Source organism: Heloderma suspectum, chromosome 6 (assembly GCF_057233095.1).
Source record: "Heloderma suspectum isolate Gila_16-S chromosome 6, 16-S_ref, whole genome shotgun sequence".
In the NCBI taxonomy this organism is placed as follows: domain Eukaryota; kingdom Metazoa; phylum Chordata; class Lepidosauria; order Squamata; family Helodermatidae; genus Heloderma; species Heloderma suspectum.
In genome coordinates, this window is record NC_139463.1 from 129,491,179 (window position 1) to 129,513,930 (window position 22,752).

Sequence of the window (22,752 nt, forward strand, 5' to 3'; positions counted from 1 at the left end):
AATCAACCCTGAGTGCTCATTGGAAGGACAGATACTGAAGCTGAAGCTCCAATATTTTGGCCACCTAATGCGAAGAGAAAACTCCCTGGAAAAGACCCTGATGCTGGGAAAGACTGAAGGCAAAAGGAGAAGGGGACGGCAGAGGATGAGATGGCTAGATAGCATCACGGATGCAATGAATATGAACTTGAGCACGCTCCGGGAGAGAGCGCAGGACAGGAAGGCCTGGCGTGCTATGGTCCATGGGGTCACGAAGAGTCGGAGACGACTGAACGACTGAACAACAACAACAATTGTTATATTGTGGTTTTAATGTTCTATATATTTTAAATTGTTTTATTGTGTGTTGTTTGGTTTTAATTTTTGTGAACCGCCCAGAGAGCTTCGGCTATTGGGTAGTATAGAAATGAAATAAAAATAAATAAATAAATAAATTTGGGGAAGAATTTTTCAGACGTAGCAAGCGGGTGTTTAATCCCCACATAACTCAACAACAGACCATGGGTTATGTGAAGGCTGTTTAACCCACAGCCCATGGTCCCTGGGTTCACATAACATGAACAAGCTGTGGAGAGGCGTGGCATATGCAAATTCTGCCCAGCATGCACCACAGCCCACCTTGGCTGAAATGAACCACGGTGGGCTGTGCGATTGTGAGAACCAGGTCACCGAGTGCTGCCCTAAACATGGCCAATTGGGTGGGGGGTTGTGGGTCCCCCTCCTTGCTACCTGCAGTCATGCACACGCTGGCTTGCCCGGAGGATGGCAAACATGGAGGCCTGAGCTCTACGGGCGAGGTGTGCCCTGTCTGCCCAGGCGCCCTGTGTGTGGCCAGCTGCTGGCCTCTCTTGGCGCTTCCTGGCTCAAAACAGCCTCTGCCAAACTTGTCCCCACCGTTGCCCTGCTGGGATGGATCGCTGAACCTTCAAACATCATCCATGGGAACAACTGGGTTTTGGCCTCCATCTGACTGAAATACACGATTGGAAATTGAGGTCTTTTGTTATAGAGCACTTAACGCTCCCAACCCAATATTCAATGCCAGAATATTCAGCTAGGGAGGGGCAGGAGCTGGGACTACCAGCATCCCATTTGTAGCCCTCATTGCAGAGAACAGATCTGTGTGTCCAAATCTCTTTGGTCCGAAGGGAAAACACACTTCCTTTCAGCTCGAGCTCTTTAGACTGGGAACGAGAACCTCTGCTTTCATGGGGCAAAGACTCTGGTTTGGATCAGATTTGCGCTGGATGACCTGCATTGCCCACCCCCCCCACAACAGCCCCTCCAGCCTCCTGAAAATGCTTCACAGAGAGTTGGGGGCTGATACGTGGTGTGGGAGGAATTCCCCCAAAACAGGGCAAAGGGAACTTCAGCAAACAGAGCCTTCCTCTTGCGGAAGGTCCCTTCCTCTTGCAGAAGGCAGATCCTGGATCCAGCCCAATAAGACTGATGCTCAGAACACATTTAAAAAAAGAAGCAACTACAGACATGACAACAACGTGCCATGTTTAAGTTCCCCTTTCCAGAGATGGCGCAGGGCCGCTTCGCCCGGAGTGATGAGGCTGCCTCTGCTGGAATTCCGGAGGAGGAGACCTGTGCCAGGCAAACTGCTACAAAGGCAGAGGAGCTGGCCAAGCCTTGCTTCTCAGCAGCCCCCTCCCCTTTAAGATTCTGGATCTTTCTGCCCCACACCTCCCCTCGGGCTCTTGCACGGCTGGAGTTGGGCCAGTATGAATCAGCCTCCTTATTCCGGCTTGGCAGAAAGACCCTCTCCTTCCACTACATCTCTGTGAATGCCTCACACCCCCACATATTTTCCCCATATCCTCACCCCAGAGCACTGTCGATGAAGCTGAGGCTGCGCAGTACATGGAACCCAATTCTTTGGATCTGTGTGGCTGTCCTGATCTTTGCTTGTCTCGCGCACAAGGACACACAGGGTCACAGGCGACTGGGCTGGCGGAAGCAGCCCTCCTCGGCCCCTGTCCCCACGGCAGCCCCTCCGGCACCAGAAGTGCTACCTAGATGGTTGGGGCTGTGCTGGATGGGGCGAGCGGTGATGCAGGCGAGTGGGGAGGGGGATCCCCAAACATCAGGCGGTGGCACCTCCTGCAGCGGAGCCCTTCTGCCCATGGAAGGCAGACCACATTCTGACCCATGGATTTGCCATCTTGTGCATCAATCTGTCTTGTCAGCATGTCAGATCTGGCCTGGAACGGCATGGGGCACAGTTGACGTGTGTCCTATAAGACACAGGCAGCCGTGTTTATTATGCAGGTATTAAAAGCCATAAACTCAGAAATTTTACTGCTGATATCAGGCAGATATCAACAGTAAATGTGAACTGTTGTCAACAGGCAGACAGTAGGCCATGTCAAACATGTAATGGTAGGCTTGCTATCAGACAGGGCATGTTCCAAATGACACACACGGTATCCCATGTAGCATTTTATAAATGTTGTGAGCTGCTTTAAAGATACCAGCTGACGAACAGGATGAAAATCTACTACAAATAAGTAAAAAAGATGATGCCAGTCTCTTGTGCATCATCTACACCTTATGGCATGTCGCTTCTGGTGTACAACGGATGTTTCAGGCGCATTGCAGGGGTGACCAGCCAAGGCCCACAGAGATGAGATAGCATGTCTTGCCAGGGTCAGGGTCTCACATCTCAAGAGAGGCTCAAGCAATGAGGCTCCACTTCATCCTCTTAAGCATCATCCCAGACAGGCTCCCGGACGCCTCCTGCTAGACCACTTCCAAGGTACAGAAGGCTCCAGCAGACCCAGAAAGGAGGTTCCAAGCCACTCGCAGCCTGCTGGATGTGCTGCCCACTCCCCACCACGGAGGTGTTTTCCATCCATGAATAAGGCCTCCTGCATGCCAAGAGCCCCGCTCCCACCCCAAGGTGCGTTTCTCCACCTACTGCTCCAGCATTTGCTCGCAGGTCCGAGAGAGCTCTCCCAGCTTGACACGGGCGTAATCGATACGCTTCAGGGCCATCTGGCAATCCTTCCGCGCTGAATAGCTGGACCCCTCGTGGGGCTGGCCAGTGGCCACCTGCAAAAGGACAAAGGCCGTGCTGAGCTCAAGCCAGCCGGCTGACTTGCTGCCAAGTCAGGCCGCTTGTCCATCCAGCTCAGGACTGCCTGTGACACAGACTGGCAGCAGCGGCTCTCCAGGGTGCAGGCGTGCGGGCAGGCAGGGGGCTCTCCTAGCCCTGCTTGCAGGTGCTGCTGGGGACTGATCCCTCTGGGGCCTACTGCAGGCAAAGCACCAGGGGCTCCCCTACTAAGTCGTGGCCCTGCCCCTTTAAAAACAGACTCCAGTCCTCATGGTCCTAAATCAGGGCTGGGCAAGTTGTGGCCCTCCAGACGTTTTGGCCTGCAACAGCGTAGCCAATGCTGAGGCAGGATGGGAGTTGCAGGCCGAAATATCTGGAGGGCCACAAATCCCCCTGCCCCGAATTAAAAGGATGATTTAAATAGGAACAGAGAAAGCTGCCTTCTGATGGATCAGCCCACAGCTCAGCGCGGGAGCCCCTGCTTTCCACACACAAGGCCTCCCCGGTTCAATCCCTGGCAGCATCTCCAGGCAGGATTTCTAGGAAGGAATCCTGCCTGTAGCCCTGGGGAGCCATGGCTGCCAGTCAGCGTTGACAATACTGGGCTAGATGGACTCAGAGGAGTCTATAACTGGGACTTGGTGGGATGACTCCCATGACTGGAATACCGCAATTGAAGGATATAACTGGTTCAAAAAGAACAGGAGGAACAGAAAGGGAGGTGGGGTTGCACTGTATGTGAAAAATACATATCTCTGCACAGAAATACAGGAGGAGGAGCTTGGTAGCCCCATCGAGAGCATCTGGATCAAAATAAAGGGAGCAAAGAACAAAAGGAGCCTGGTGGTCGGAGTCTACTACCGGCCACCCAACCAAGGAGAAGATGAGGATGACACTTTTGAAAAGCAAATAGCCAATGTTTCAAGGAAGCAAGATGTAGTAGTAATGGGGGACTTCAATTTCCCCGATATTTGTTGGGAGACAAATTCTGCATAACATGGCCCCTCCAGGAAATTCCTGACTTGTGTGGCTCATAACTTCCTCCTAGAGAAAGTAGAGGAAGGTACTAGAGGATCGGCTATCCTTGACTTGATCCTAACCAACAGAGATGACCCAGTGGATAAAGTAGCAGTAACTGGAACTCTGGGGGAAAGTGACCATGTTGTACTTGAGTTCTTGGTTCTGCAAAAGCCGAGTGTAGCCAAACGCGTACCCTGGATTTTAGGACAGCCAATTTTAATAAACTCAGAACAATGATCAGTAAGGTCCCATGGCAAGCGATTCTAACGAGAAAAGGAGTCCGAGATGGGTGGGAGTTTTTGAAAAAGGAAATTCTCAAGGCACAATTACAAACCATTCCAACAAGAAAAAAAGGTGGAAGACAACAAAAGAAGCCAATGTGGCTTCACAAAAAGCTTAGAGATGACCTGAAAACAAAAAGGGACACATATAGGAAGTGGAAGGAAAGCAAAGTAGTACAGGCAGGTAGCACGGAATTGCAGGGATGGTGTCAGGAAGGCTAAAGCTGAGAACGAGCTGAGGTTAGCGAGGGATACTAAAAACAACAAAAAGGCTTTTTTCAGCTACGTGCATAGTGCAAGAGAGAGGAAAGAAAAGGTGGTTCAGCTATTAAATATGGATGCCAAAATGATAAGAGAAAACAAAGAAAAGGCAGAAGTGCTCAGTTCCTACTTTGGCTCAGTCTTCTCCTGAAAGGGCCTCGTGGGCGCAGTGGGGGCGCGGGCCAGGGGCTGTGCGGGCCGGCGGGAGCGGCTCCCGGCCCCTCGCGGATAGGCGGCGGGGCAGAGCCGCGGGCTCCCGCATGAGGCTCGGCCCGCGCCGGAGCGCGCTGCTCGGGGCGGCCCCGAGGCAGCTGCGGCCCTTACCTGGGTGAGGTAGCGGATCTGCGCGGAGAGCTCGGACTCCACCTTCTGCACGGCGGCCACGAACTGGGCGGCGTGGCGGTCCAGGAGGCGCTCGTTGGGCTTCTCCTTGGACAGCTCCAGGGTCACCGTGCCTGCGGGGAGAGGGCGCGATGGGCGGCGAGCGGGGGCCCCGCCGGGGCCCCGCCGCGAGCGCCGCCCGCCCCCGGCCCGCCCGCAGCCCCCGCGCGCCCGGCCCACCCGCGCTCTGCAGCGCCGCCCCGATCTCGCGCTCCAGCTCCTCCAGCAGCCGCAGCCGCTCGTTGGCCAAGCCCAGGCTGTACGCGCTCCTCTCCGCCGCCGCCGCCGCCGCCGCCATGCTTGGCCCTCGCCGGCTGCCGTAGCGCTCATCCTCCGCCGGTTCCGGCTTCCGGGAGAGCGCATGCGCACAGCGGTTGCGCGGAGGAAGCTGGCGTGGCGGCCTTTGCGCATGCGCCCGGCTGACGGCCGAACTACAAGCCCCGCCAGCCCCTCCACGGAAGGCGTCGTCAGGTGACACGGCGTGAGGGAATGCTGCGCGCCGGGGGCGGCTGGAGGGAGCACGTGCGCGCAGAGCTGCGGAGGCGGGAGCAGCGCGCGCGCGGCCTGCGCGGCCTGCTGCAGCGACGTGAGCCCCTGAGCGAGCGCGGAGCGCCCCTCCCGGAGTCCCCCGGGTCGCCCCGCCGCGCCGCGCCGCGCCGCCGGCGGGCAGCCCCAGGCCAGCGGCAGGAGGAGGCCCTTGCTGACCGCGCTGGCGGGGGCCGCGGCGCCCCCGCCGTGCCGGACTGCGCCCCCGGCCTCCGCGCCGGGCCGTGCAGGGCGGGGCGGGGGAGGCGGCTGGCCCTGGCGGGGAGGCGGCGCGCGGAGGACCCCTCCCCGCCCCGCCCCCCGCGATCCGCTGCCCCCCTCTCGCCTTCGCCCCTTTCCAGATGAGGCGCTCTGGGAGCGGATGGAGACTCAGCAGGTGCAGCTGGCGGAGCGGCTGCTGCGGACGGGGGAGGCCTCCGGGTGAGGAGGGGGGCTGCCGGGCGGGGGGCGGGGGGCTGCCGGGCGCTCGCTGCAACGGGCCCCTTTCTGGCTTTTCCAGGCCCCCCTTGGCGCTGGCCTCCCTCCACCTGCAGCTTGAGCTGGAGGCCGCGGAGCTCCGGCGAGAGAGAGAGGAGGTGAGCGGGCGGGGCGCCCGGGCCGGGCAGCCGGGCGAGGGCGCAGCCCCGGAGTGTGGCTCGCACGGGCTCCCTGCCCCATGGCAGCGCACAACCGCGGGCTGCTTGCCGGGGAGAGCCAGGGCTGGGCCGAGACGTCGTGCTGCTCGAGGCAGAGGCGCTCCCCGGCCCCCTCCACGTGCAGAAGCCGACAAGGCCGGCCGCGGCGCACCGGGGCGGGGGCGGCACCCCCGCGGGCGGCCCCGGCCAGCTTCGGCAGGGGCCGGCGCGTTGCTCTGGCCCCGGCAGAGTGGGGAGGGGCGGGGGCGTTGTCGTCTCTGCCCCGCGCACGCCCGCTGTCTGCTGCCTGCCTGCGGGTGGTCCGGCTGCGCTGGTAGCGCGAGGGGCCATGGCTCCGTGTTCAAGCACCCCCGTTGCCCGCGGACGGCCCCGCCCATCTCTCTTTAGAAAGGGCGAGCAACAGGCGAGGGGGAAGCCCCTTTTCTGCCGCCAGCACTGGGCAGGGCTGGGCACACAGACAGCCAGGCCTGCTACAAACTGGTGTGTGTGGGGGGGCTGTTCTGGTGGGGTGGTCTTTGTGCCCTCCTAGCTCTGCTTTTGCTCATTCGTTTTTCGGCCTTCGGAGTTAACCTGCCTATATGTAACTCTGCACCCGCTCTACAGTTGCGCCAACAGGTTGCCCTCCTGACAGACGTCCTGAGGGAGGCTGAGGCAGAGAACCAGGAACAGCGTGCAAGGTAGTGTTCCCCCCCCCCCCCCGGCAGGCTGTGGAGAAGGAAATGGGAACAGAAACTCTTTGGTGGGCTGTTCACTTCGACAAATGGCAGTCCTTCTTGTGATGGTCACGGCTACCAGTCTCAAGGGTGACGGACGGCTTGTTCATTGCAGCCTTTGCCCAGTACTTGGGGTCCTTTACAACCTCAGGAGCCTGCAGTCCCCGCTTATCAGAGGTGCTAAGTTAACTCTGTGGGACGGGGAGACCCCCAGCACCAGGGGTTGCAGCTTCCCTTTCAGCCTGGGCCAGACCTAAAAGCAGACCTGTGGACTGCTGCCTGCTTTTTATTGCCTTTTCTTTTCAAATCCCTTCCTCCTCCTCTGTTCCTTTCTGTAATTGCTCTGATGCTCCCCTCTTGGCCAAATGGCAGGCTGCCCCTTCTGCCTCTTGCTTCCTCCCTCCCTCGCTTGCCAGCCCTTTCTTCTGGGCTTCCTGCCCCCCCGCTCCCCCTCGGCAAGCATCTGAGCAGAGGCATTTGCAAACATGCCCTGTGCCTTCGCATGCCAGTCTCTGCTCTTTCCTTCTCCTTTTGCCTTTCCCTTCCCTCACAGTCCCATCTTTCACTTTTCTTTTTTTAGATTCTAGGCCTGTAGGCAGCATTTGTTCTGTTCTTTTCAGCCGCTGTGCAGAACCCAGCCTTTGAGGCACTTAAATAATACTTTGCCTTCGTGACATGATGTTTGCAGTTGAGTATCCCCAGCTGCTGCTCTCCACCTGCCCCGTGAGCCCCTGAGATGGGAATGCCTAACGCCCGCCCTTTTGGGCACTGGGCTCCGTTAGTGCTCAGTAAAATGGCGGACTTATGCTGGGTACCAAGCCGTAATTCTGGCCTCCCCCAGGATGGGGCGCCTTGCCCACGACTTGGCTGCCCTTACGCACCAGTATGAGGAGGTGCAGTGCAAGGCCTGGATCGTGTCCCAGGAGGTGGAGGGGTTGCACAAGGAGTTGGAACAGGCTCGGGGCCTCCTGCAGGAGGTGCAGCGAGAGCGGCTAGACCTGGAGGCGCGGTGGGTGAGGGAGAAGGTGCTGGAGGCTGCGCGGGTGAACCGGGCCAACGAGCAGGAAGAGAAGTGAGTAGCAGGGGAGCCACTTCCACATCCCCCCCCCCCGAATTGTGAGGACTTCCACTGAAACGTCGTCTACCCTTGGATTTGGGAGTCCCGCATTGCCAGATCTTAACATTACAGCAAAGTGTTATCATGTCCTGCTGATCCAGAATGGAGGGCAGAACAGGGGAACCTGGACTTGCCAGATCCAGTATTTTATGGTCTTTCTGGAACCTTCAGCTGCCACCGTCTCTTACCACTTGGAACACTGAGAAACAGACATCTTGGGGGAGTGAGCCACAGTGAGGACTCTTGCACCAGCCCTCCTGGCCCTGAAATCTGTTCCAGCCCTCAATCCTAGTGCTCTTCCCGGCAGGTATTGGAGGAAGGTGACCCACCTGCAGGAGAAGCTGGCGAAGGCGAGAGAAGCAGCGAGCCTGTGAGCACTTCTCCTTTCCGGGGGGTGGAGCGAGCAAGGGCTTCTGCCTCTGTCATTGTGCTGACCTTCTGGTAGTGGGGGAGGACAATGCAGGCAGGGAAGGAGCTAGATTCTCTCGTGACTGTGGTGTAAGGGGGAGACCTGGGTTCAAATCCCTGCTCAGCTTTGCAGTGCACAGGATGCTGCTGCACCAGTCCCACTCAGCTTACAAACGAGTCAATGGAAGATTACGACATCCCTCACGGTATTCGGGGGCTGGGGGAGTGCGCAACCTCAGGCCCAGGGTCAAGTCCAGCCCTCTGGGATTCCCCAAAGGCCAGGCCCCCTTCCCCCAACTACTGATCTTTTGGCGGTTTCCCAGCATTTGTCCAACCCCCCCCCCCCCCCGGCTTCTAAAAAGCTGGAATGCCTCTCCCAGGGCTCAGTGATGCAGCTTTAAGCTCCAGTACGCTGGTATTTTCTGCCCCGCTCACCACTGCAGTGCGCCCCTGAAAGCGCATTTCAGCCCTCGGGCTGCAGGAGGCTCCACACTCTTTTTCTTTCTTTCTTTCTTTCTTTCTTTCTTTCTTTCTTTCTTTCTCTCTCTCTCTCTCTCTCTCTCTCTTTCGCTTGCTGCAGCGTTCCGAGGCCAAGTGTGGCAGTGGCCCCAGGAGACAGCAGCTTCAGCACACCTTGTGAGGAAGTGGCTCTGCAGGTGCACAGGAAGGACCTGGTCAGCTGCACTTGCTGGCGCGTGCATGGCTGCGAGGGGCATTGGGCCTCTTCCCACCGCCCCCCATTGCGCTGCGGTGTGCCTTTGCGAGGCCTTTGTCCCAAGCAGCACACCAGGCAGGCGCGTAGGGCACATAAGAGGACATGGCTGTCCCAGGGGCGTCGTGGCCCGCAGGAGCTCCCCCGCTTCCGATTCTCTGGGCAGGACCAGGAAAAGAAGCCTCTTCTCTGCCTGGGCAATCCACTCTTCAGCTGTTACAGATGGCGGTCTCTTTTTGCAAAGATAGGATGCCTTAATAGCGGGCGGGGCGGGGCGTGGTGGCTCTCCCATCCCTCTCTCCTCTGCCCAGTTGCATGCCCCACTGAATTTCCCCTGGGACTGATGTCCGCCTACACCGGCTTAGGGGCGGCCTGCCAACTCATCTTGTGCTGTGGGAGCAAAGCAGGCAAGGGGTTCTGGGTGGGGGAGTGAGGGTGGAGGAGAGAGCCGGCCACCAGCTGCTGGCTTGAGGGCAGGCGCCGGGTTGCTCCTGCTGCCAGAGGAAGGTGCGGGTGTGACCCCCTTTGCACTCTTCGTCCTAGGCTGCAGACATAGGGCAAGCTGAGTCCAGCCCCACAAGCTCATCGTCTCCTTGGAGAAGCCACGGGAAGCATCCCCCTGGGCCTGCAGGTAGCTCTCTAGAAGTTCCTCAGGGGCCAGGTGTGGGTGGGGAAGAAGCGCCCCCCCAGCTGGGTAACCTGCCTGTCTCTTTGTTGCTGCAGGAGCTGGTCCTGAGGCCGCCATGGTGCGAGTGGGGTGGCGTTTCTGAAGTTGTCTGTGGGGCGGGCCCACACCTGCTGCAGCTGCGAGGCGGGCTGGGCCCTTTGGCTCCTTCCCTGCCTCCTGGCAGCTACACGGGGGATGGGGAAACGGGCTGGGTCTGTTGCAGGGGACTGGGCTTGTATACCCAGCTTGCGCTGGCTTCCCTACCTGCACAGGGGACCAAGGTGCAAACTCCAGTGGCTTAATTTGGAACGAGGGGCACTGCCTGCCTTCCCAGCAAGCGCCCAAAGAACTGGCAGAGGCTGCTCCTCCTGCCTGGAGCTGGTCATGCCTGCGGGGTCGAGCCCCGTGGGGTCAAGGACAGCCCCTTCCAGGGCTGTTGGGGCAGAGTGACCTTGAGAGGGCGAAGCTGGGCTGTGGTGGCCTCTCACGCCATGGCTCGGTGCTCCTATGCCTGCAGAGCCCGGAGGGTGTTTAAGGGGGCCACCAGCCAGTTTAACTAGTGGGGAAAATACAGACAAAGTCCAGTAAATGGAGTCAAGCGCCCAACTTCACCTGTGTACTCTACAAAGAAATAAGATGGGAGCAGAATTGCACCGTTGGTTAACATTTCCAGTGAAGCAGGGACCAGCAGCAGTGAGTCTCCCCTTTGCCAGAGGAGCCCACTCCCCAAAAGAAAGGAAGGAGGAGGGAAAAGGGTGCCTGTATCCGTTGCTCCTCCATCCCCTTAAACGAGATGCCCAGTCAGTGAATAAAACCAGGTCTCTGTTAAGTGTTTTATTCTGTTGTTCCTCTCTGCTCAGACACTGTAGCAAATGGCCTTTACTCCTTCTCTGCACCCGCTTACAGGCAGATGCAGTCCTGGAAGAGATTTACAAATGGGGTGGAGGGAGGAGAGGGATGACGCACTTGGCACAGGCTTGCCCACAGCTGGAGCACGAGGCTGGTTGGCAGAGGCCCAGCCCTAGCAAAATGGCTTCTACGGGCGGGAGAAGGCGGCTTCCTACCTGCCTCCCCCGCTTGACTGGGGGGCGGGGGGGATTCCATTTGCAACATCTCCCTAACCAATTAAAACAGCATTTAAAATGAGACACAACAAAGGTGAGGTTGGCAGGAGCGGGGGAGAACACCTGCAAAGTGGTGCTTGGAGATGCGGCCGTCAGACGATAATGCCCAATAAATGCTTCCAGTGCGTTAGACGGGGCGGGGGGAGGGCCTTGGGAGTTAAAATCCATCTTGCAAAAGACGAGCAGCAGCGATGGGAGGGGAAAAGCTGGGGGAACCCACTCCCCAATCTAAGTCACATTAAAAGCCCCCTGTAGGGGCACAACCCTGTCCCCTTATGACAGCACTATAGACACAAGGCTGAGAGGAGAATGCGGAAATGGGGTTGGGGGGTGACAAGAAGACACTGGCGCACGCAGGGGCTCCCCTGTCCCCTCTCGCCCCTTGGCCGTCCGCGGATGGACCCACAGGGCGTGTGCCCCAGGAGCTTCCTAGCAGAAGTAGTCGTCGTCCTTGTCGTCTTTCAGGCCCTTCAGCCGGAGGCGGGCAAAGTCTTCAAACACAATGTCGTCGTCTTGCCCGTAGCTTGGGGGTGCGGGGGGGAGAGAGGGGTGCGGGGGGGAGAGAGGGGTGCAGTCAGGCTGGTTTGATGAGCAGCAAGCATAGGAAAACACCTAGCTGGGTTCAAGGCGGAGGGGGCAGGCCTCGGCCTCCGGGCTCCCCCCCCCCCCGCTCGCTTGTCCTGTGAAGCGGACACTCCCAGGCTGACGGTTCCCCCTGCTGCCCCAAGTGGGCTTCTGCAAGAGCCTCAGTGGTGTTCTGTGCAGTTACGGGTCAGGGTTCAAGCTGCCTGTGTGCCTGCTCCTTCTACACACCTGCCAGGCGGAGTAGGAAATAATGGGGGGGGTCCCACTCTTGGGCCTCTTCCTGACTGAGGCCTCACATCCTCCCCTCTTGCTGGAGGGCACGTGGCCTCTTCATTCTTTCCAGCAGCCTTCCCCAAGTTGGTGCCCCCCATGCTGGGTGGGGGATGCTGGGCGTGGTAGTCCAACACGCTAGAGGGCTCCAGCTTGGGGAAGGCCGCTTCGCGAGGCACGGAAGGTGCGGCTTACTTGGCTTCGAACTCGATGAGGTTTGCGTCGACTGGCACGTCTGCGTCTGTCTCTGGGGCAGCTGGGGGGGAGGAGGAGAGTGAGCGCGCACGTGCTGGGCCCTTGCCCCAGAAGGATGCCTCCCATCAGCGCACTGCGGCTGCCACGGGACAAGGCCCCGGGGGGGGGGGGGCAGGAACCTGTCCCGGCCCGAAGCCTTACCGAGCTGCGGCTGTGACGGGGAGGACTGGTCGGGTGGCTTCGGGTGCATGAGGACGAAAGGCAGCTCCACGGAGACGTCCCTAGGAGAGAAGACAAGCTCAGGGCCCGGGGCGGGGGCACCCAAGGGCAGAGCAAGGCACCCCGCCACCCGCAGCACGTACCCTCCTCGGGCCACCACGAGCTTCACTTTGACCCGGTAGGAGACCAGGATGCCCAGAACTTCCTTGTTGGCACCCTCCTTCACACTGCAAGGCAAAAGAGGGGGGGCTCAGATAGCAGCAGTCGCGGGGGGGGGGCAACTGCTCCTCTGTCATGGGGAGGAGAACTGGAGTGAGACGCTCCAGCAGCCAGAAACGCAGCTCCAGCAGCCAGAAACGCAGCTCCAGCAGCCACTCGCAGCGCGTCCCCCGTCGGCCTGGTGGGCACTTGCTGGTTCCTGGCCCAGGCACACCGTCCCCCCCTCCTCTGCAGCTGCCTGGAACAGGGCGAGGGCCCCCCAAGCCCCGTCGCCACCTCTGCCCGCCACGCCACACCTCTGTGGCCCTCGGACTGCCCAGCGGCTGGTTCCCATGAATGGAGGCTCCGGCCACGGGATGTGGCCAGCGCAGAGGCCCTCTCTGGGCAGCCCTCCGAGCATGCCTGCTGGGGAGGCCAGGGCCCCCCCACTTCATTGGTGCTTCCGAGCATGGGGGGTGATTTTCGGCGGCGGGGAGGGAGAGGCCTCTGAGCAGGGCCCATGTGTGGTGAGGGGCCGAGGGTGTGGCTGCATCAGCAACGCGGCCCCCGGTCCCCAGCGCAGCCCCCTGTGCCCATCCCAGCACCTGCCAGTCCCTGGAAAGCTGCCCCCCCCCCCCGACTCACATGGTAGAGGAGGCCAGGTTGGTGTCCTCGTGCTTGAGTTTCCCATCGAGCGCCAGGCCCCGCTTCTCGCGGTTGGTGTTGAGCATCGGCGTGAGCGTGTAAACCTTGCAGAAGGTGGAGCTGGCTGCGACCTGGTCGCTGATGGAGCCAAGCCGTAGCGGGCAGAGCAGGGGGTGGGAGGGGGGCCAGAATTAGCGCCTGTCCATCAGTCCACCCACCACCCTGCATCAAGGACTGCAGTGGAGGGACAGCAGAAGTTAGGCCGGGCTTGGGGGCGACATAAGTCAAGCCAAAGTCCCACACCTGGAGGGGGTGCAGGTGTCATTTTTTTAAGGAGTTCACTTATAGAATTGGATTTTAATGAAAAGGGTGAATTGCAGAACGGTGCACTGAGATTTCCCGCATGCCATTTTACATACTCCATTTTCTGAATACAAGCCTGCAGCTTTGGGAGCAACCCCCCCTCCCCCAATTCCAGTTTAGGGAGGGTCAGAGAGGCTGGAGGCCTGGAGATAACCATTTCAGCAGCAGCAGCAGCATACTCACTCCTGCTCGATTTGGGCCACAGGGCACTTGTACTGGGCTGTGCTGAAGAGGCAGATGTCCGCGTACTGCCGCACTGCAGGGTGGGAAGGGGGCACGAGCAAAAGAGAGGTGTCAGCTGCACAGCACCGATCGCCGCCCGCCCCTGCAGCTCCCCAGCAATCCTGTTTAGCAGCACTTGCGGCTCTTAACCCCAGAACAGATCCCTGCCTGCAAGGAAGCCTTTGCCACCTAGATCCTGCTCCCTCCCTGAGCACTCTGCAGATGCTCAGTGAGCCATTACAGGCTTGGTCTCCCCAACAGCACAGTGAGCCTCGGTCATCCAGGGTGGTTTGCACCATATGTGCCTTTCTGGCCGGACGCTTGCTCTGCTCCAGCCACCCACGGCAGCCTGTGCCGAGAGGGCCGTTCATCCAGCCCAGTTCTAGGGGTCTGCAAGCCTCCCGTGCCCAGCTGGTGCGCCGGGCTCCCACCACCGTCTTCCCAGCCAGAAGAACGGTGCCTCCCCCCCCCCCCCCCCCGTGCCCCGGAACATTTAGCTGCAAGTGGGCACAGCCTCCGGGGCTTGGCAGGCCGCTGTTCATACCAGACACCTTCACTTTCTTGACACTTTTGCTGGAATTGTTGGTAACGTGAACATTGACGCTGATTGGCTCGCCATGGTAATAAAGCTGGGTGGGGGGAGAAAAGGGGTGTGCATCAGAATGAGGGCCAAGCAAGGACTCTTGCTCCGCCACAGAAGACACTCCCAGCCCTTCCCTCTTTTCCCAAGGCCACCCTTCAGTCCGTCACTCAAGCAGTCTCCCCGCTGCTATGAGTTTGTCAGCCCCTCTCCTGCCCAGCCTGTGCCCCACACAGCTACCCCCATTCTCTTGGTCAGAGGCTTCCAATGGAAGATTGGCAGTATTCAGACTTTTAAAGAAGACAGTGAGTGAGTGGACAGAGAAGATGGAAATAGTTGTAAGGTTTACTTGATGGTCAGTACCAGTTTCTGGCTCTGTATGCAGAAATAAAATATAAAAGAGATTCTGTACCAACATACAGATACTAAAAGATCTCTACGTTTGCAGAAAAGCAACTGGGAACTGAATAAATTCATGCCTTGGTGGAAAAAACAGTTCACAGTACTCTGATTGTCATTAGCATTAGCTTCCCAATGACTAAATTTAATCATCAGGTTTTAAATAAATTGGAAGCTCTCTCCCTGAATGTTTGTTGGCTGTCTTCCTGCAGTGTCTGGATATATGTATGACAGAAGTGCTAATGGGAAATCCTGCAGGCAAAAGCCACTGCACGGGGAAAGTGTTGCAAAGGCTTGTAATATAAATATATATCTATACACTGTGACATGAATATATTCATATTCATGTCACAAGCCTTGCAACAAGTCTTACAACACTTCCCCTGCCTAGTGGCTCTTAGAATCATGGAATTGTAGGGCTGGAAGGGGCCTGCAAGACCATCGAGTCCCCCCCCTGCTCAGTGCAGGAATCCAAGTCAGAGCGTCCCTGACGGATGGCTGTCCAGCCTCATCTTGAGTGCCTCCAGCGTGGGAGAGCCCACCGCCTCCCTAGGTAAGTGGCTCCATCGTTATATTGCTCTGACAGTCAGGAAGTTTCTCCTGATGTTCAGCCGGAATCTGGCTTCCTGTCACCTGAGCCCATGATTCTGTGTCTTGCACTCTGGGATGGTCGAGAAGAGGTCCTGGCCTTCCTCTCTGGGACAGCCTTTCAGGTCCTTGAAGAGCGCTATCCTGTCTCCCCCAGTCTTCTCACAGCTGAACATGCCCGGTTCCTTCAGTCTCTTGCCGGCAGGATTTTCCTCGTTAGCGCTTTTGCCCCCCCGGCCCCCCACATGCCAGAGCACAAACATCCCCCACCTCCTTGTCAAGGGACGCCTCCAGGTGCAAGGAGCGGTCGGACATCAGGAAGTGACGGGTGGTCTCAGCCATGGGCTGTGGGCCAGGCTTCTCCGGGGCATATTGGACCTTGCGGATGACAAGACGGACCGAATTCCTGAGGAAATGGGGGGGGGCAGGACAAGAGTGGTTGGCAGAGCGGGGGCTCGGAGCCAGGTTGCCTGGTCCTCCGTGTGGCGAGTGGGGAGAGGCCCACGCAACAGAGCAGGAGGGCAGCCACACGTGGCAGTGCTGCGCCCCAGCCGAAATGCAGCGCTGGCAGCCCTAGGCAGTCCGACCCGAAGGGCCACCTACCCCCTCATCAGCCCGTGGAGACTGACCCTTCATCAGTTGCCCCCTGAGCCCTCTGACGCGAGGCAGACGGCGGTGGGGAAGCGGGCCTTGCGGCGGCGACTCCCCATATCCGGACCGCTCTCCCCAGGGAGGCTTGCCTGGTGCCTGCAGTGGTGTCCTCTGGGCGCCAGAGGGAGGCTCGTCACGCTCCCGGGCCTTGCAACGTCTCGTGAGCAGTCTCTTGAACTATTTTTTAAGATGGCTTTTTGACTGGTATTTTATGTCCTTCTGTGCGAATTACCCTGGAAGGGCCTCTCGAAGGGCAGTCCACAGACTCAAACGAAGGACTGTGTGGAGGAGAACCTTCTGCAGGGCCCAGCAAGCGGGAGGAGTTGAGCAGTGAGGCCGTGGGCCGGGAAGCTGAGCGGGGTCTGGTGGGTTCCACAGAAACCCATCTGAGCTCCTCTGCCTGGCTCTAGTTATTGCTGTGCACAGAGCTTCTCCCTCAAAGCATGCTGCCAAAGAGTTCTTTGCAACCCCCCAGCAGGAACACCCTGCTCTCTGCTCATACACCGACTGGTCTCCATAGACCAGGGGAGTTGTGTCGCTTTGCCCCTCACCCGCCCCGCCCCGCCCCATACACATCCCTAGAAACACAACCCCCCCTGAAACTCGTTACCTTTTATGAATCTTCTCATCTACATTTTTGGCACAAAAAGCCCGAATCTCATAATCTACTCCACAAGCCTGAATAGGGAAGAGACAGCACAGACTCCCGTTACCACTGATGGCCCTGCTCCAATCACAGCCGCACGTCCCTGCCCTCCGCCAGCCCCCCGACCGCAATTCTGCCCTTTGCAGCCCAATGAATCCCAACCCTCTTTGTGCCCTCCATCTCCTCTGAAATGCCAGACCTTTCCGGTGTCTTCAGGTCCCGGCTGCAGCGTAACCGAACATGGCAAGTTCTGTGGGATCTGTGGGGTGTGGAGAAACACAGAGTGTGAATGGGGAGAGCTGGGTGGGGAAAGAGTGTCTCCGTACTGGACAGAAGGGGCATCTCCACTAAACTCTAAGCTCAGGGCTAAGCAGAGAAGCGGGTGGGAAGAGAAAGGAATGTGTTTGGATTGGGAAGGACACGCCCCAAGCATTTTGCACCACTTTGTCTGGGGCAAAGGACAGGATGGCTTTGGGGATGGGGTCTGGCCAGTAAACTCCAAGAGCAGCATCAGAGGCTCTCCTTGTGTGGCCACTTGCCACAGCAGTTAGGCTGGTGAGGGCGGAGGGACAGGGCCTTCTTGGTAGCGGCCCCCGGCTGCGGGACTCTACATGCATGTGTGTGTGTGTGTGTGTGTGGGGGGGGGGGGAGGATGGGCATAAGGGGCCGTGGGGAGGGCTCCTTGCCGGACGGAGCCAGGCAGGATGCTGTGGAGTGGGAGTGCTGAGCGCCACCCTCCTGCCCCCATTGCGTCTCACCAGGAAGCTGAAGGGGTGGGCGTTGGCGCCCAGCTTCCGCAGCAGCCGTTCCTGCAGGCGGGCGAGTGGCTCAGGGGCTTCCTCGGTGGGGGGGAAGGCCTGGCACGAGGCCAGGAAGAGGTCCTTGCGGAAGGTGAGCCCCAGCACATCAAGGTCCTCCCGGCCGTACCGGAAGGCGCAGGTCAGCGTCACGAACACTGGGAGGTTGCCAGGGAGGGAGGGAAGGAGTTAGACGGAGCCTCCCCACCCTTCCACACAGCCTCAGTTGCCCACTCCCTGTCAGAATCCTACCCCCCCCCCACACAGCAACCACCAGTCTGGGGGCAAAGAGAAGGAAAAGGGAACCTAGAAAGAGACTGTTCCTCCTTCCCATAAGCTGAAATTTGGGCATCTGGAGCTTTGTAAAGCCACAAAAATGAAGATTCTGTCAGTTCTGTTCTGCAAGAGAATTCTGGGAATGTTTCAGTCTTCAATTTACGTTCCCCTGCCCTCCCCTCTAGCCCATGACCAAACACTAAGCAACCCTAAGCATTTTTACTCAGAAGAAAGCCCCTCCAAGTCCCGTGTGATTTACTTCCACCTGGTGTGCTTTGGACTGGCGCATGAGAGCTACTCCTTTCCTGGACTAAATTCAAGCTATGACCCTCCCGCCTGCTTCTGCTTTTACTTCTCTAATTAGCCATGCTCCATTTCCATTGAGTGCCAGAGAACTGCTAACGTATTAGGGTCAGTGGCAAGCAAAAGCCCTTCTCTGAAGAAGAGGGTAACAGTATATCTGTTCTGCTGGCTGTACGTTTAAGTGTCTAAATTCTGTCTTTCAAAATGCCCCTTGTCTGCCCCGAGATTAAGACAGAGAGTGGGACTCAGCTGGAACAACTTTGCATCAATTTGCATAGCATCTTCAACTGGACAATTTGAATCCCAGGAGCTGTTTTTGCAGTAGGTGAGAGTTTGAAGAGCTTCGCCTGCGAACACGACACCCATGGAAATGGCCTCCTTTGCCCCTTCCTCTCCCCTTCGAGGGTCTCCATCTGTCCCACTGTGGAGGCATCCCACAGACTTAGGATCCATCCCAGATCCTCTCCCTCAATTCCCTGCCACCACGTACCCTTCCGATCCTTCAGGTATTCGGGATCCACAAGAACAACGCCATCTGATGTGGAGAAACAAGCAAGAGATAGGAGGGGGAACAAGAGAAAAGAGAGACCACCGTGCCCCATCCCATTGCTCCTGAATTGGGACAGCTCCCCCCAGCAAGTCCCTCAGCCCCACTCTCTCCTGGAAGAGAATAGCTAGTCCTAATGGGGGGGGGGGAAGCCTCCTCTGACTTAACATACTCCTTCCTTTAAACCTTTCAGCTCCTTTGATGTAAACAGCACTCAAATCTGACAGTTGCCTCAGCATGAACATCTCAGATTTTGCTGTGAATCCTTATAAAAGGGTTCTGTCTAACCTGGCTCCAAGATATTAGGACCTACATGTATGTTACACTACAAGACCCGTGACTGATCTCTTGACTAAAAAAATAAACACAAGTATTCCCCTCTCTCCACATGGGGCAGAACAGGCGCTGGAATGTGTGATGAAAAAACATGTTTGACAGGGGCTTTGGCACAGGAGGAATAAGCACCCCTCCCCACAGAAAATTGGCAGCCCCCACTTTCCACATTTCAGTAAAGAAAAGCGCCACGGAGAGGAACCGAGTCACGTCCAGCGTGGCCCAGCAAAGTGCCCTGCAGATGCCTCCCTCCTTCAGCCCTTCAATGGGGAGAGAGACCCTCGGGGGAATCCCCCCCTGCAGCCCTGGATTGGGACAGCCAAGAGTTTCTGTCCCGGGCTCCTGCACTCCTCTAGAGCAGGAGCCCGGAAGGGGCAGAGGATCCTGGCCCAGCCCCCCCACTCACCTACGGGGTCAACTCTGTCCAGGTGGTCCACAAAGTCCCGCTTTCCCAGGTAAACGGTGAGCTGGAGGAGCAGGAAGGCCTGTGAGCGGAAGGCGGGGCCGCGGGCCGTCCGAGCGGGTGCCGGGGAGCGGGCCGTCCGCGCGGTCCTCACACTGCGGCCGGCGCCCCCCGCCGCCCCTCCACCTGGCTGCCCGGCTGCTTCCGACACACCCGCACCCCGCGAGGTACTTCGCGCTGGATCCGGCCCAGCTCCAGGGCTGCCTTCCCGGCCCCGCAGCGCAGCCCTCCTCCCGCCCCGCGCCGCGCCGCGTGCCTGGCCGTACCGCCGCGCCCCGGGAGAGAAGCAGCCGCCCCGGGAGAGAAGCAGCCGCCCCGGGGGGATCAGCCGGGGCGGATCAGCCGGGGCGCCCCCGCCTCCTCCCCGCGGGGGCTCCGCGGCCGCGCGCGCGCCTCGCCGGCCTCCAGGCTGCGTGCGGGCTGCTGCCGGCGCGTTCGGGGCGCTCGGAACGCCGCCCGACCCTGCGCCTCGCGGCCAGGGCAGGCCCGCCGCGACCGCCGGCCAGGCGCGAGGCCGCCCCGCCCCGCCCCGCGCTCCTCCGGCGGCGCTCGGCGGCGGGAGCGCCCGGCCCGGGCGGCACCAGCGCCCCCCGCCCCGCCGCGGCACACGCTTCTCGAACACGCGCACCCGCACCGGGCCGGCCTCTCCGGCGGCGCCCCCCAGGAGCCCAGGCCCAGCACAAGCTCCCTTGCACACTTGTGCGCAGGATCGCGTTCACGGGACTTGGGAGGGGGGCGCAGGGGTCCTTCCTTCCCTGCTGTCACCGAACTTGGTGGGGTGTCTCAGGCATCTGGCGAAAACTGGGGGGGGGGGTTCTTTACAAGAGGGAGAGGCTGCTGAACACAGCCGTCAGTTCTCGGTTTAGCATGCGCTGCTCAGGGAGGAAGGAAACTGGGCGTGGGAGGAAGAGGGACAGGAAACCCACAACTGGAGATGGGGAAAGAGACCCACAGAAACAGTGGTGCGTCTTTTGCACAGGCACTAAGCTCGGAGGGAGGCTGAGCCATGTGCGCACACAGATTTTGGATTCTGCTAGATTTTGTGGAGAATGGAGAGTGTGGGGAGCGCTGCACGGGGGAGGGGGAAAGAGAAAGGGAGCACTTACTTTGCAGTTGGGGCTGGATTTCTTGAAAACCCTGGTGAGGAAGAACAGACAGCAAGAAAAATTATTCTCATGAGACACAGGGGCCACTGTACCTCTCCCCCCCCCGCTCTAATCCCGCCCTGCCCCATCCCAAAGACTGTGACACCCCAACATTTCATTCTAGCAACATCAGTATCCCCTCCTCCTCTTCCCCCCATGAAGTCAGGCTCCCGGGACAGCCCCCCATCCCAACACTACCAGCAGGGATTAGTTACAATGTGTTGCCATGGGAACAGCATCAGGACCAGGTGCCTCAGCGTTACTGCAGCAACAGGAGCAGCTGTCATCTTGTCGTCAAGGGTTGGGTGGGAAGCCCTCCCCTGGGGTTACATCCTGTCTAATCAGTGCATTGGGTAGGGGGGATGTGTATCCAGCACAATCACAGGCACGGAGTGTTTGTGGCCCACTGAAATCCCATCCAAAACTGATCTGTCTCCCCAGGAGAAAGCAAGTGTGGCGTAATGCTTGGAGGGTTGAACTGGGACCTGGGCGATCCAGGTTCTAGTCCCCACTCGGCTATGAAGCTCCCGAGTTGACTTTGGGTCAGTCGCTGACTCTTGGCCTAGCCCTCCTTACATGCTTGTTGTGAGGATAAAATGGAGAGGAGTACTATGTAAGCCACCTTGGGTTCCTTGGAGAAAAAAAAAGGTAGTATACAAATGTAATAATAAATAAATATATCCGTACTTTTGGCTGTCTGTCTGCAACCCCCTGAGGACACAATTCACAGGGTGACAGCTGGAGACCCTGATGGTTTCCACACACACTGCACTGATCCCCACATGGCCATGATCCTTGTTGGGAGGGCCTCTTGCTCTGTGGTGCACACCCTGACAGCCCTTCCTAGAGCTGCCTACATTTCAGCAGTGGGGCAGGCTCCAGAGGCCAAACATGCACACGCACCCCCCACCCTGTACAACTGCTGGCCCTAGAAGCCGTTTCTGCTCCAGACCTGGCTGCACCTCAGAATCAAGGCCAAGGGTGCCCTTGACCCCCCAACTGGGGCTTCACTGGGGCAGAGAACTTTGCCGCACAGCAGCGGGGAGGGATGAGGAAGCACCAACGTGTTGCTATTTCCCTTTCTTAGGAGTTGAGGGGGCTGCTTGTGACCGTTACCGCAGGGACCGTGTATGTGTACACAAGTGTCAAAGCAGGTGTGTGTGTGGGGGAGCCTGGAACTTGCCTAGATGAAAGAAAGAGCACCGAGGGACTTGCCACTGCCACTCCCCCCCGCTGCAAATTGTTTACTCCCTCAAATGTCAGTGCGACTTCCCATTTTCCAGCCCTGTGTCAAGACTGCAAGATGCGCAGCAGCTGCCTGATCAACACAACCCCCCCCCCCCGTTTGCATGGTGCAACTCAGGCTGTCTAGAACCCCCCCCCCCGGGAATTACAGGGCTGTTGCACATGGGGTGGGGAGAGGGGGAGAAGAGCCCTGGTTTGTACCTGTCAGTCACGGGCAAGAGAGCATCTCATCAGGTCCTGGGATGGGCACGCACTCCTCTCGGGCAGCCATCCCCAACTTGGTGCCCTCCTGATGGGTTGGACTGCAATTCCCAGAATCCCCCGGCCAGCAGATGTTATAGTCCAACCCAACGGGAGGATGCCAAGTTGGGGAAGGCTGCCCTAGGTCCATAAAGCAGGTGTGTGAGTGCAAGCACACGCGGCTACGGGCTTGCAAGTGCTCCCTCCCCCATCTGGGAAAAGGTGGCAGCTTCCCTCCAGCAGAAAGCCCTCCCTGCATCCGGGCCCAGGGCCCTCCCAAAGGGCAGAGCGGATGAAAGGGTGCCCCCCGGAGTTCAGAGAGCAACGGCGGCTCCCAGAATAGCCCGCCCCGCTCTTCGCGGCACCCCTGTCGGGCACCCTAATTCCGAGGTCAGACGTCAGCCAAAGGGAGATGATCCCCCCCGCCCGGCCCAGGCTTTGCGGCCAGGCAGCAGCACGCGCCCCTCCCGGCGAGGGGCCCCGGGCGCGGGGCGGGCCGCAGCTCCTCCGAAGAGAAGCGCGGGCCGGGCCCTTCGGTCCTCTGGGCTGCGGGGTGCCGCTGAGCGAGAGCCCTCGGGCTGTGGGGAGCCGGGGCTCGGACTCCGGGGCTCGCCAGGGCGGGCGCAGGGTGCGCGGGCCCTCCGAGAGCGGCAGGGCTCAGCCGGGACTCCTGGGTCCCCCGCAGGAGGGGGCGGGGCGGGGCGAGCCAGGACCCCGGGGCGGAGGGGCGCCGCCTGCCTGCCTGCCTGCCTACCTGGTTCCCGCTTTCTCCCCCATGCCGCCGCCGCCGCCTGGCTCTGGCTACTGCCGGGGCCGCTCTGGAGCCGAGTCGGGGCTGCAGGGCGGAGCGGACCACAGTGAAGCCATGGCTAGCCTCCGGGCCGCGGTCACGTGTGCGGCGCCGCAGCCAATC

At 59.3% G+C, this 22,752-nt stretch overlaps 3 protein-coding genes across 20 annotated transcripts; 1 reads left to right on the forward strand and 2 right to left on the reverse strand.

The window, feature by feature from the left end:
* Positions 1-2,111: 2,111 nt before the first annotated feature.
* Positions 2,112-5,328, reverse strand: MED11 (mediator complex subunit 11). 2 transcript variants are annotated; one of them, XM_084807003.1, is made up of 4 exons: positions 5,188-5,328; positions 4,951-5,081; positions 2,927-3,060; positions 2,112-2,243 (listed from the first exon to the last, which is right to left on the reverse strand). In XM_084807003.1, exons 1-4 carry the CDS (start codon positions 5,303-5,305, stop codon positions 2,192-2,194), a joined length of 435 nt encoding a protein of 144 aa, XP_084663129.1. In that variant the 5' UTR covers positions 5,306-5,328; the 3' UTR covers positions 2,112-2,191. The 2 variants fall into 2 exon arrangements, with proteins under 2 accessions (XP_084663129.1, XP_084663130.1); XM_084807004.1 differs by lacking the exon at positions 2,112-2,243 and having other exon boundaries at positions 2,369-3,060.
* On the forward strand, positions 5,309-10,642 carry LOC146343242 (uncharacterized). 14 transcript variants are annotated; one of them, XM_084806976.1, is made up of 9 exons: positions 5,481-5,593; positions 5,895-5,973; positions 6,053-6,128; positions 6,792-6,865; positions 7,743-7,973; positions 8,326-8,388; positions 9,007-9,082; positions 9,682-9,769; positions 9,862-10,642. In XM_084806976.1, exons 1-9 carry the CDS (start codon positions 5,497-5,499, stop codon positions 9,906-9,908), a joined length of 831 nt encoding a protein of 276 aa, XP_084663102.1. In that variant the 5' UTR covers positions 5,481-5,496; the 3' UTR covers positions 9,909-10,642. The 14 variants fall into 14 exon arrangements, 13 of the variants coding, with proteins under 13 accessions (XP_084663105.1, XP_084663095.1, XP_084663102.1 ...); XM_084806979.1 differs by lacking the exons at positions 5,481-5,593; positions 5,895-5,973 and adding an exon at positions 5,309-5,478; XR_014784015.1 differs by lacking the exon at positions 9,007-9,082 and having other exon boundaries at positions 9,862-10,641.
* On the reverse strand, positions 10,620-22,739 carry ARRB2 (arrestin beta 2). 4 transcript variants are annotated; one of them, XM_084806965.1, is made up of 15 exons: positions 22,594-22,739; positions 20,316-20,346; positions 19,153-19,213; positions 18,357-18,401; positions 17,249-17,445; positions 16,690-16,749; positions 16,455-16,522; positions 15,464-15,599; positions 14,171-14,255; positions 13,588-13,660; positions 13,042-13,179; positions 12,342-12,425; positions 12,181-12,260; positions 11,980-12,040; positions 10,620-11,452 (listed from the first exon to the last, which is right to left on the reverse strand). In XM_084806965.1, exons 1-15 carry the CDS (start codon positions 22,614-22,616, stop codon positions 11,359-11,361), a joined length of 1,236 nt encoding a protein of 411 aa, XP_084663091.1. In that variant the 5' UTR covers positions 22,617-22,739; the 3' UTR covers positions 10,620-11,358. The 4 variants fall into 4 exon arrangements, with proteins under 4 accessions (XP_084663091.1, XP_084663090.1, XP_084663089.1 ...); XM_084806964.1 differs by having other exon boundaries at positions 10,627-11,452; positions 12,181-12,425; XM_084806963.1 differs by having other exon boundaries at positions 10,627-11,452; positions 13,588-14,255.
* Positions 22,740-22,752: the final 13 nt, after the last annotated feature.